Source organism: Cavia porcellus, unplaced genomic scaffold (assembly GCF_034190915.1).
Source record: "Cavia porcellus strain 051 isolate PalLab524CR breed Dunkin Hartley unplaced genomic scaffold, mCavPor4.1 scaffold_22, whole genome shotgun sequence".
Classification (NCBI taxonomy): domain Eukaryota; kingdom Metazoa; phylum Chordata; class Mammalia; order Rodentia; family Caviidae; genus Cavia; species Cavia porcellus.
In genome coordinates, this window is record NW_026947505.1 from 42942894 (window position 1) to 42955979 (window position 13086).

The following is a 13086-nucleotide window of genomic DNA, read 5'->3' on the forward strand; positions in this document are numbered from 1 at the left end:
AAACTCTAACAGCCTAACAGCATTTCACTAGGTAAGTCAACCAAACTGAAATGCTGAGGGGGAAACTAACAGGTATCTTTGGAAAATTTCATTTTGACTAAGTAGTGTAAGGCTGAAGGCAGATGTGCAAGATAAAACATATTTGGCTCTCTTTAGTAACTTCGTTTCTGATGCAGCTACCTACTAGCTGGTTCTGGTATCATGCACATTACAAGTAAGCAAATATGTAAAGTTTCTCATTTGTCAGAGAAAGTTCATTCAAAGGCTAACCAAATCTACTGAATTGAAATATCTGGTACACTTGATTTGTTAGTATGCACATGAATATAGATACAGAAATATATAGTGTATTCAGTCTATAGGTGAGCTAACACATACGTGTGTATGTGTTTCCCATTGGTAAGCACTGAGGACCATGCCAACCTCAGAAGTGAGGACCAGGCAGAGTCTAGTGCCTGGGTTTGTTTTTTTTTCTTTTTGAGACAGGGTCTCACTATGCAGTTCAGGCTGGCCTTGAGCTCTCTTTGTAGCCCAGGCTGGTCTCAGATCGTCACTATCCACCTCAGCTCAGCCCTCCAAGGGCTTGGGCTACAGACATGTGCCACCATATCCAGAAGTATATAGTTTTGAATACATTTCCCAATTTAAAACAAAAACAAGAATCATTTGAGAAATGTCTGAATGCAGGACTGGGGCAGAAGACATAGCTGATAAGCAGGCAACACCTTCAGTACAGAAAATATCCAGAAATGCTCGCAACAGAGAGTGTTGCTATAAAAGATAAGCTAGAAGCCACCATGCAGCAGCCCTCACAGACCAAAGCTGGGACAATCTGTGTAACACAGTATGTCTTGGATGTATTAGCTTGGATTCTTAGATTAAAATATCCATCAGTCCGTCTTAATGTCAGTAAATTGATGACAAACAACTAATCAAACAAGAAAGATGCTTTGGAGAAGAATTACAGTTACTAAAAGTGGAAGGAATGAGGGAAATTGATCAGCACTTTAGTGATATTTGCTCCAAGAAAGTTCTATTATGGATACTAATAGATAGAAATTGATAAAAATGTATTCAGAAGCAGAATATTGTCATGGTCATAATGTATCTCCCACAAGATACTTATTTATTCCAGGCGGGAACAAAGTAACATTTGACAAGCCTGGCAGACATGATTTTAATAGGGATCAAGGCTAACATTACCATGAATGCAACACATTATCTCTGGAATGTAATATTATGTTTGGAAATCATGCACTGAGAGGGTGGTAGCTTAACTTGTAAAACACTTTGCAAAAAAAATCAAGTATAACATCTGCAAATACTGAGAAAAACGCAGGCAAATTCAAGTTGAGACACATTCCATAAAATAACTACTATCCTTCCAAAATGTCAAATCACAGAAGACAAATGAACAACAGAACTAGATGAACTTCAAACTCTTTTTAGAGCTTTCATAAATAACATTGAAATGCAACACCAGTGGACCTGAGATCCAGCCACAGAGTGAGGAAAACAAGCCGACACAGAAACTAAGTACTGTGTTGAGTGTGGAGAAGATTTTGGACTAGAAAAGGGATGTTGGTTGAAAAATTGGCGACCTCTCAACAAGGATTAGTATTCAGTTAACAATATCATCAATGTGAAATTCCTCATTTTGACACTGTACTTAGGTTATATAAGATATATTCTGGATTAAAGGATATTTTGAACACTGTATTAGTTCTATAATTTTTATTTTAAAAAGCAAAGGACGAAAGACAGAAACAACACAGAATTTGAAAAAAATAGGAAATTGACAGTAGTTAATATAAAGCATATTGTTACCTTAGAAGTAGTTGTTCAGGCTACAAGATTTAGGCAGGAAAAAATTATCAAACAATCAAACAATGAAAGTACAAACTGTTCTTCAGTTCTGTAATTTTTTTGCAGCCTTAGTAATTTCAAAGAAAGTTTAAAAGGAGAAATTAATTTATTTTTGATGAACTAAAAATGCTGTTGGGATTTGCTTCAAATATTGTTGACACCTGTAGGCCAGGATGCCTTCAAAAGGATTACAGTTCATTGTGGAGGCCAGACACCCAGATTCCCTGTGTTTATACAATTGTCCAGCTGTATTCATAATTTCGACTTTCAATATATGTAGATGATGATTTCACAATTTACTCCATCAGGACTCATTTCCCAAAACCATATCCCTAAGGCCCTGTCTTCCCGTCACCATATTTTTTCGTAGGCCATAAACTTGGCAGCCTATTTTACAAAATCCTTCAGGAGCAGAATACACGTGACCTTCTGGGGCAGCTGAAGGAACTTCAGACCCCTCTTAGTGCACTCACAGATAGCACTGAAGGGCAGCAGCAATGATTACTCATTTTCTGTTTAATCTGGCGTGGACTCCGGAAGCTTCAGCTGTGGGAGTGGCTGCTCCCTATTGGGCTCAGCGATTTTCTAGGCAAGAGTGGCCAGGATATTAAAGCAGCTTCTGCTCCCTTGCTCAGTCAGCCTTGGACTGCTGAACACAGAGAACGGCAGGACATCACTCAGGTTGGTGCTGCCTTTTAAATCTTCATAAATGTTCTCATGTCTGTTTCACTAGGTGGTTCCTTGTGTGAACACTTCAGGTCTTCTGCCTTGTGTGCTCAGGGTATAACTCAAGCATCTTTTCTTAGTCCTTTAAGGAAAAAAATGCAGTAATTTAGAAAATGAATCCACAGTCGTTGATGACATGAGAAAAGTAAGAGTGCTGTCATTTTCAGCCATCTAAATATATAACCACAGAGAGCCTGGAGGGCACAGCAGTGTGCACTAAAGCACTGGACACTGAAGATGTGGCACTAGTGTGATTCCTGCAGGTGCCCACACAAAAATACTGGGTTTTTATTTGGGAAGGTCACATATCTGGGAAATCATCTTAAGCAGTGAATATGGATCCGGATGGATGTATGCCTCTTGTACCTTTGAGGCCAAATAACCAGTGTGGAAACCAATCCTCTGCAGCTGCCAATCCGAATCCAAACTTGCATTCTATGACAGAAGTGAATGCGCATGTGCGCGCCTTTGTCATTTGCCAAGTACTAGGACATTCCTCCTCTTCCTCCTGCTCCTTTTCTCCAGCTCCCACTGCACCTGTTCTTGCTTCTCTCTCTCATTCTCTTTGTCTTTCTCCCTCTTCTTCTTCCCTTTCCACCTCTTTCAGTGCTGCTGAGACCAGAAGGTGAGCAGTGTTCAAAATCTCAAAATGCAAGTGAACATAAATAGATAAGACTTTAGAAGAGAACGTCAGGTGGAACTGAGTTTAACTTTCAGGAAAACCTAAGAATGACAATGCTGTTCTTTTTGAATTACTATGTTCTCAGTATAACAGAACATAAACTAATTCTCTTGATTTGCCAAGTTAAATATTCTCCTAGGTTACACTGCCAATTTGCCTAACCAATTTTTATGCAATTTGTCCCTTTTATATAAATGACTTTCACTGCTTTTAGAGTTCTATAAATAATTATCAGGATTATCACAATTATCATCATAATAAATCAATTTATTACCATAATCCTAGCTTTTGATTTAATTTCTCTCTACTAACTGTACTCTTAAATGATGAAGTCCTATAAAGCAAATGAAAAAAAGCTTATGTGACTTGAGCTACCATGCTGTCAGGTACACGGACTGAGAATTGAATGCTGAGAAATATGCCATGATAGCAACTAGGACAACTTCTCTGCTTTCTGGAGCTCACAATCAAGTGAGTGTCCATAGGGAGGTACAAAACAAAATAAAAACAAAGACAAAAACAAAAAAACAAAAACCTAAACAAACAACAAAACTGTAACTTTTGTAGGCTGTGAAAAATTAGTAATAAGACACTAGAATAAATATCAGAAGAACTGAGTTTGAATCTCACCTTTGTTGTGTATGAGTTAGCTGACAATGACAACACTCTAAAATTTGGAGGAAGAACCAGATGATTTCTTAGGTCCTCTTTTTATTTAATGTCTTGGGAAGTCCAGAAAGGATGACCAGATATATCAGAACAAGTATGCAAGGTACCAAAGTCATCAAGTAGGACGTAACCCAATTAGAGTCAGCTGTGTCAAGGAATCATTGTCAGCATGCAAAAAACACAATTATACAGGAAAGCTTCATAATATAAGAGATCCTGTGAAAAACCATACCACCTGGCGGCAAAGATACTGACATGTGACGGAGAATATGCACTGCATGATATGCTACAAATAGTTTCTTTATATATCCTTGGGGAGCAACCCTAATATAAGCAATAAGAAAGGACACGTGAAAAATATGCAAACAGATGAGGCTGGGTGATGTAGGAGCTGTATGGGGCAGAAAGTACAAGTCCTTGATTCACAACTTTGTAACTTTCTCCCATGCCTCTGACTTGCTTAGAGAACAATGTTATCCGCTTTGAATCCTCATAAACTGATAAAGTTTAGCAATTACAAGATACATTTTTGCTCTGTCAGTATTTATGAGTCTTTGCTTCATCTCCTTAGGGCAGGGACCAAGTCAGGCTGGTATCTCATTCCCTGCCAGCCCTGGTTATCACTTGACACAGGGAAATTGCTCAATAATTGTTAGTTAAGAAGTAATTAGTTAGTTGAATTCTTGCAATAAGAGTTGAGAGGTGTTACATACATGTACTACCTGTCCATGATGTATGTAATCATTATGTATGGCAAACATGTATGAATAAAAATAAAAAGCATATAAAGAAATAAAAAGGAAGTAATTAGGTAATTGAATCTTCACTTTTTACTGAAGCCTGTGCTTTGGTGTGCAACCCTCAGCCAACTTGCCCAACCTCATTGCAGGTCCTGACTAGTTACCCTGCTACATGAGCTGCTCTTCCTGGCTCCCTGCTCAAGCAGCTCAGAACAGAACACTGAAAATACTTTGCTGGATCATGAAAATTAATGCTCGGTATTGAAAATGCAAAACAAAGGGTCCATCCTGAGCAGAGAGATAAATAAAATCAATAACAACCACAGGCCGGTGTCCTGGGACTGCAGAAACACCAGGTAGGCCAGGTTGTGGTGCCGGCCAGTTGGCAGTATGCAGGGATTCACAGCTCTTAAATTTGTATTAATCTCCTTGCCTGATCTTTTTGGAATTACAAACACAGGGATCTTCCACGGCCCAACAGATAGCCTGATTATAGCTGCTCTTCTACGAATGCCGATAGAATCTTTAACTGTTCCTGAGTTAGAGGCCATTGAAAAATCCATTTAAGCTCTATAGTTTTCCATTGAATTGGCAGTGCAGTAATAGGTGGAAAAATTCCCCTTGGTCTTCACCACAAATTTGCCTCACATCCAATTCAGGATCTACCTTGTTTTATTAAAGGCTCAAATGTAAGTGGACAGCCCTCTACATTCTTACCCTGACCTTTGTTTTCTTGATATCCCATCTGGGTCATCATCTTGTTAGCGGTGATGCCTCTTCTGAGGGGCAGAAGTAACTAGGACAGTGCTCCGCTCTACCTCATACATTGATGGGAATGGGTTCAATAAATGATGTTGTAATGCCTGCCGGTCCTTCCAGGCCAATATACAGAAATGGTAGAGCACTCTGTGAGGCAGATTGAGGGGAACCTAAGCCTATCAGAGCTGTGGAGGCAGGTCTAGTTGGCTGAGCAGATGGCCAAGATTGGCTATTGACTATAGTGGCATCAGATCCTATATCCATCGGTCCAGTAAAGCATTTTCCATTTAATTTAATAGTACAAGGAGGTCTATAAAAGAGAAATACTCTGAGAAAAATAAATTTCTCTGCTCAGATGCTTATGGTCAGCTTCATGCAAGAGGGAGAGAGCCGATGAATTGATTAAAGGAAAGAGTAAAATTCGAGCAATCTGACCATCAGGTTCAGTTCCCAAATGTTGCTGGAATACAGTGCAACTGATATTTCTTTGTGACACTCACCACTTATTATAGTAAAAATTACAGTAAGCCCTTTAGAAATTAACCTTGATTTTCCAGTAACTAATCCCATGGTCTCTTCTGGTGCTGGTCCATAGATTCCACTGGGAATTAAAACTAATTCCCTCCCTCCAGTAAATGAATGTGTGAAGCTGCAAGTAAATGTAGTCTTGCACTCTGGGTGGTCCCTGAAGGAGGGTCTTAGTGTCTTGCCTCGTACCCATCCTGGTAGAGATACTGATGTTTGTGTGGTTTGAACTAGATGCAACTGACTTAACTGTGCATGAGGTAGCGGGACATTGTTTAATACTGTCCCCTTGTTCGTGCCTGGCCCCAGGGAAGGGCTTATCTGCCATTTCCCTGAAGCAAGGATGTGCCTTCCTTATGAAATGTAGTCTTACAACCTTTTACCCAGTGAAAACCTTCCATGCAATACAGACATGGGATATGTGGTAAATGAGAGCCTGGTTTAGTAATAGCCTGCCTAGTTTAGGGGGCTGGTGCTTTTGTAGGACCAGCAAGTGTGTCCTTGAACAATTAGATCATTTGGCCATATCAGCCTTATGGGCAAGATACTGGGATGTAGCCTGTGCCATGAGTGCAGAAGTGTGACTGGTAGATTCAGCATTTTGGCCTGCTTGTAAGGAAGTAGATGAGTCCTTAGTATGAAGCACTGAGGCTAAAGCTCATTTACAATCCTTGTTGATGTTCTCATATGCTAATTGACAAAAGAGTATTTTAGTTGCATTATCATAAGAAGAAATCTGTCTATTTACAGCTTCTTGCAGTCTAGCTGCAATCTTGGTGTAAGTTTCTGTAAGACTTTGGAGTAAAGTCTTATGGGTAAAAGATTTATTGGATGTACTATTTTCTGGGACAGAAATCCATGCTTGATGCAGCAGTTCTTTGCACTGTGTGCATGACTGAACCTTCAAATCAGCACATCCGAGCCAGATAGCATTTCCTGAGTAATAGCTTGTAAGTTTTCATCTTATCTTGTTTATTCTGAGTTTCTTCTGAAATCATTGCCTTTAAATGTAATTCAAAATGTGGGAATTGCACTGATGATAGGCATGTGTGGGCAAGATGGTTACATCACCTGGCACCTTTTGAAAACGTTGAATTATGTTATCCAAACAACCAAGAGTATAAAGACCCTGGACTCCATTGTCAAGCATGCCCTGCCTTAATTCTTTCAAGAGTAAAAGATTAAAAGTTTTGTACATACTGCATTTATGAGCCAGGTGTGGTAGTTCTGCATACTGCACGTGAATATAGTGTCATGTCACTGTACTTTAGTTTCCTTGGTGGAGGAGGAGGGAGATTGTTTCTGATCTAATTTTGGGTGAACTATAGGAAGCACAGTGGAAGAAGCAGTATTTTCCAATTGGGGTGTAGAGAACAAAGCTGAGTGTGTGAGTAAATTGGAAAAGTTTTGCATTTCATTATGAATATCTTGCAATAGGAATACATTTGATTATCCCTTTTTAAAAAAAAAAACTATGTTTGATTTTTCTTCAGCAGCCCATGGGGGTCATAATGATCTCTTTCATTATGCTTATATAAGGGCTCTTTTCCATTTTTTTTTTTTGTCTCATTTGTAATCTTTTGGTCAGCACAGTTCGAGTGTATTGTGATGGTACCTTATTGGTCTGCTTTTTTTTGCTAAGCTCTGTTGCAAGGAGGAGAGGGCCACTTTCACTAGTTTATGCACAGCTATTGTTTTGGATGGATTTTTTGGTGCGGGGTTGTAGCTACAAAAAAATCTGCCATGTATTTTATCCCAAAGTCTCATATTGAGTGTATCCACTTTGAGAAAAGAAGTAAAGAAGTTAGAGTAATCCAAAAACCTGCTTTCATGGCATTCTGATGTCTATATTATTTAACAGCCAGCTTCACAATCAATAGACTAAATTATTTCTCTTCTTCATATAGAGAATGTTGCCCATGATGAACAGACTACTAGAACAGATTCCTATTTACTACATGTGTCTGAGCATTAGAAAAATGCTTCACTTACCTTTCAGCTGGTCATGCAAGTTCTGGTGGATTGCCAGCACCTTGATGGTGGCTGTTGTGGTTTGAAGGTCATGCATTCTGATCACACTGGGGGCCAAATATCAGGGACTTCGCCGAGAGCTACAGTTGCCTGTATTAAAGGTACAGCAAGAAGATAAAATGAGATAAGCTTAGTAATACATGATGAGTGACTGGGAAGTTGATGTCTCCAAATGGGCCAAGAGAGCCACTCTTTAATGGGTGTATCCAGTGATAGATGGGGCTAGAAAAAGATTCAGATTTGGTGGAAGACTCAGAGGCCTATGATGCAATGGGTAAGTATAATCTTGGCATGACTTAAATGGGTGAGATGATCTTATGCTAAGAAGGATCTTGCCCTGGTTCTATATCAAACTATCTTTATGATTAAAAGCCGATAAAAAATGAGAAGTTGCGTGTTATGTAGCAGGCTTGTTACAATCCTTATAAAACACGTTACTTTCCTTACAAGTTAATGTAGCAATCACCCTTTTCTAGAGTGTAAAGTAAAGTTTAAACCAGTGGTGGAAAAATAGAATTCTGGTAGAAAAAAAATATGCCTTCTCCAGAGGGAAAACTACACATTGTGGTTGTAGTCAGGGAGGATTGAGCCTCACTGAATATTTAAGGACAAATGGAACCAAAGAACTGGAGAGGGACTCTGTCCAGTCACCTCCTCCCTGTTGGCGATGTCCTCTGGTCTTCAAGGCTCTATCCTGGCTACCAGGTCCTGCCATGGGATGAGGCCTGTGCTGTGTGCTTACGTCCTCAGGATAAAGAAATGGCAATGTGAGACACGTGTGGTGCAATTTCAGGACAGTGCACCCAGAAGAGTGACAGTTTGGTTCAAGGAAGTTTCTGGGACTTCTCTCTCTAACCCTTCCAGGAATAGAGAAACCTATTTTGTATTGTTGGATCGCCAACCATAATCCTAGAGTATATTTTGTTCTGTATATTAATTCATTCATTTATTCACTTTTAGTGAAACCAAAGACTGCTAATATGGCAGGGAAGCCAGTACTTCACTACTTCGATGGACGGGGAAGGATGGAGTCCATCCGATGGCTCCTGGCTGCAGCTGGGGTAGAGGTAGGTTTTTAGTTCTTATGTTGGACCTAAAATTCACTTTATCAAAACAGTTTTCTAAGCCAGAAAAATTCTCCCATAAGAATCTGTGAAGAGGCGTCCCACCCCCACCCCACTCCATCCCACCCTGCTGAATCGCCTCACTGATGGCCCAGCTATGTGCAGCACTGAGGTAAATAGTCTGAGGGCCACAGTCACAAGCACGAGGACAGGTGTTGGCTTGAACTGAGGCCCTGCCATGCCACCCTGCCTTGGAGCCAACTGAGTATGGACTGAAACCTCCAAAAACTGTAAGAAATAAACCTTTCAGGGAGAACATGGTGGATAGATAACAACAGCTATGGAGGCTCTTTGAGATAGCCAGCTTAGATTCTAGGAATGGTATGGTGTGGGGAGTCCTAAGCAGGGGGAGATATACCCTGCTGACCCAGGAACGAACTGAGCTGAGAGAAACCAACTGGAAATGCAATCCCAGTACTATGACTGAAACAATTAAAGTCTCAGTGCCAAACCTGGAACCCATGCCTCTTGAAACCACAGCTTGAATTTCCTGCCACCACTGCTGCATCTAAATTGGCACTGCAGGGATAGAGATGCGAAAGCTCTGAGAGCAGAAATTGGTAAACAAAATTGAGAGCAGAGCTGGCGGGGGGCCCTGCATCAACCTCCAGTGAGTGAGAGGAACAGGGACCCTTCTATAGACTAGGAGGCTCCAACAGAGGACATTCTGGGACCATGCAGACTATATGAAACAGGATGCTGCAGTGACTTCAGTCACATACTCCCCTCTCAAGCAGGATTGGTGGGGAGTGCTTGACCTGGGTGACGCTGCAGATTAAGACCCAGTAGGCTAACCCAAACCAGGTCCCTGTGCCTGGCAGTGCACCCTAATGCAGTGAAGCCTTCAGCAGGTTGACTGACCTGGAGGGGCGGGCCCAGCATAGGCTGCCCCAGTCTGTGTCTCCCTAGTACACTGCAGTAGGCAGGAAAACCTAGCCTGCGCAACTCAAACAAACTGTAACTGTGATCCAGGAAAGGTAACTGCAAAGGAGAATGAGGACAGAAAACATGCAATATCAGGCACGGCACCAATAGATGTAAAGCGATATCTCCAGGATCTCATAGATGAGTTCAAAAGTAAAGTATTTAATCAAGTAAAGCAAGATCTAAGTAAAATAGTTAAAAAATGCTAAGCACCTCCCAAGAAAAAACAGATGGTGGAATGGAAGAACAGAAAAAAGGGGGAGAATTGTTTGATGGAGAAAATAGAGAAAACATAGAATACATGAAGCAGGTTCAAAGAGATTACCAGGAAACTAAAAACTCTATTGAAAGCTGGCATAACAGCTTGAAAGAAACTAAGGATAGGTTATCTGAACTGGAGGACAGATTTGTAATATGGGAGCATGAAAGGAAAAACTTAAAAATAACAAGGAAACAAGCAATAACAATACAAAGGCTAGAAGATGATAAGAGGATCTATAACTTAAGAATTAAGAATGTAAAGGATGAAGCAGGGATACAAACAAATGAACTGCAAAGGCTATTCACAGAAATAATCAAAGAAAACTTCCCTAATATGGGAAAAGTTAAAGATACTCAGATCTAATGAGGCATACAGGACCCCAGCTACCTACAACCCACACAGAACTACACCCAGGCATATAATAATCAAAATTCCAGAAATCCAATATAAGAACAGAATATTAAAAGCTGTCAAAGACAAGAAACAGATCACTTACAAGGGAACACCCATCAGAATTACAGCAGACTTCTCAGCACAAACCATCAAATCACGAAGAGCATGGGGTAAAATAATCAAGCTTTGAAAGACAATAACATTCAGCCAAGATTGATATATCCTGCACAACTGTCCCTAGAAATTTAATGGAGAAACAAGGTACTTCCAGGATAAAGAGGAACTAGAATTTGCAACTACCAATTCAACTCTACAGAGAACACTGCAGGATATTCTAAAACAGAAAAATTCCAAGATTCCAGAAACAATGGCATAGAGGCCACAATGAATGGAGCAGAAAGTGAAATGAAAAGACAAACTGACAATTAATGACAGAAAAAGAGCTCAACAGAAATGAGGAAGAGAAGGTTGGATGGTATGAACAGCTATTTTGGAGCAAACAAGACATAATAGCTAGTGCTGATTTAGTATCATCTTGTTTTGAAATCCCATGAAGCTTTTGTTCTTCTCTCTCCATCAGTCTTAACAGGTTGTATCTTATTGGATCTTATTATATGTGATAATATAAACAAAAAACTTTTATAGACAAGAAGATTATACAGAAATCATTGTTCATTTTCTGTTAGTTGGTTCTAAATACCCTGTAATACTGTCATTCTCTTGAATGGTTTTACATTGTCTTGATATGTTTGATGCTACAGTATACAAAGTTATACTCAAAGATTTCAAGGAAAGAGACACTATGGTAACTACTTTTATGTCAGGATATCTTATGGTAAAACACTATTTTGCTTAAAAGGTTATGTTCTGACCTGTGCTGTTTTGTTGTTATGTCCTCTTTTATCTCAATCTCCTTTTTTAAATTATTTTTTATTTTTATCTTTTTAATTAAGGAAAAAATAAATAAAAATAGCAAGATATAGTAACCCACTTTGATTTCCTATTAATTTGATTTGAAACCCTGTATTGCTGTTACCATTTTGTTTTTACTGATTTTACTCTATTCTGTTTTGCTTGATAGTACCAAGTTTGAGGGTATAGGCAACTTTGAAGACAATAAGATTCACTATGATGCCCATTCTGGTTTGATTTTTTTTCAAGTCCTGTAATGTCTCCAATGTTTTGGTTTTATTGGTTTTGTTCTTTACTGTTTTGTTCAATTTTATTATAACATGATATAGGCAATAATTTTTAAGATAGCAAGAGCCTTATGGTAACCATTGTTGATTACCTGGTATTCTGTTTTTACATTATGTACTATGTCCATCCTTTTGATTTGACTGACTCTGTTTTGTTATGTCACATTTGGTTTTATTCTCTTCAAAAAAATAATAACTGTGGAAGTAATAAAACCCAAAATGTGTAATTGTCATTGTAAAAAAGAGAGGGAAAGAAAGTGCTCTAAAGGATATAATTGCATGTATATTTCAGTGTATAAGATAGATAACCATATTACTGAGTTTTTGTTGGGCCATTGAACACAAGTGTTTGCAATCTCACTGTTTGAATGTTCACTTTATATGCTTTAATTTTGTAACTTGAACAACAAGTTCTAAGATGACAATATGTAATCTATTAACTAGTGATTTCCTACTGTTTATTTTTTTAATTCTGTATAACTTGTACACTTTTTCTGTTTTTTTTCTTTTTCTCCTTTAAAATTTAAAAAAAAGAATCCATGAGGAATTTTGTCATAAATAAAAATATCCCTACTTATTAAAAAATCAAACAACTTGACCAAATAAAATTATATTTCCAGCAAAAAAGCACATAAGTAAGTATATTTTAAAAAGAAAGCTCAAACACTTACAATGTATAAAATTCATTTGTATTTAAATGAATTATATAATTTAGGTCATTTATGTAACAATTAGAAACTTGGATGTTGGTTAAATATTAGGAGATATTAAATACAGTTAATTTTTAGAGTGCTTTTAAATGTGATATTTTTATTACTTGTAGTCTCAGAACTCAGGAGGCTGAAGCAAAAAGATTACTGCTTGTTTGAGGCCAGTCAGGGTTCAAAGCCAGCCTAAACTGTGTAGTAAAACCCTGTTTCGAAAAGACAAAAAATAAATAAATAAATAAAATAAAAACCATCATGTTTGGGGCTGGGCATGTGGCTATGTGGTAATGCTCTTGCCTTGCATGTAGAAGGCTCTGGATTCAACTCCTAGCACCAAAAACAAAACAAGTCATATTTTATAGACAGACACATTCAAAAGTGTTTCTAAGGAAGTCATATGATGCCTAGGACTGGCTGAACATTATGACAAGGATAGGAGAGAAGGTGGGAATACAGATAAATCTAGATTAGTTTCATTT

General features: G+C 38.7%; 1 protein-coding gene across 3 annotated transcripts in view; it reads left to right on the top strand.

The window, feature by feature from the left end:
- Positions 1 to 2478: 2478 nt before the first annotated feature.
- LOC100713029 (glutathione S-transferase A) overlaps positions 2479 to 13086 on the top strand; it is a 51694-nt gene continuing 41086 nt past the window's right edge. For all 3 annotated transcript variants that reach the window (XM_063233108.1, XM_063233110.1, XM_063233109.1), the window contains exons 1-2: positions 2479 to 2547; positions 8959 to 9065. In XM_063233108.1, the coding sequence (XP_063089178.1) occupies positions 8979 to 9065 (87 nt within the window). In that variant the 5' untranslated portion in view covers positions 2479 to 2547; positions 8959 to 8978. The remainder of the gene's footprint in view (positions 2548 to 8958; positions 9066 to 13086) is intronic.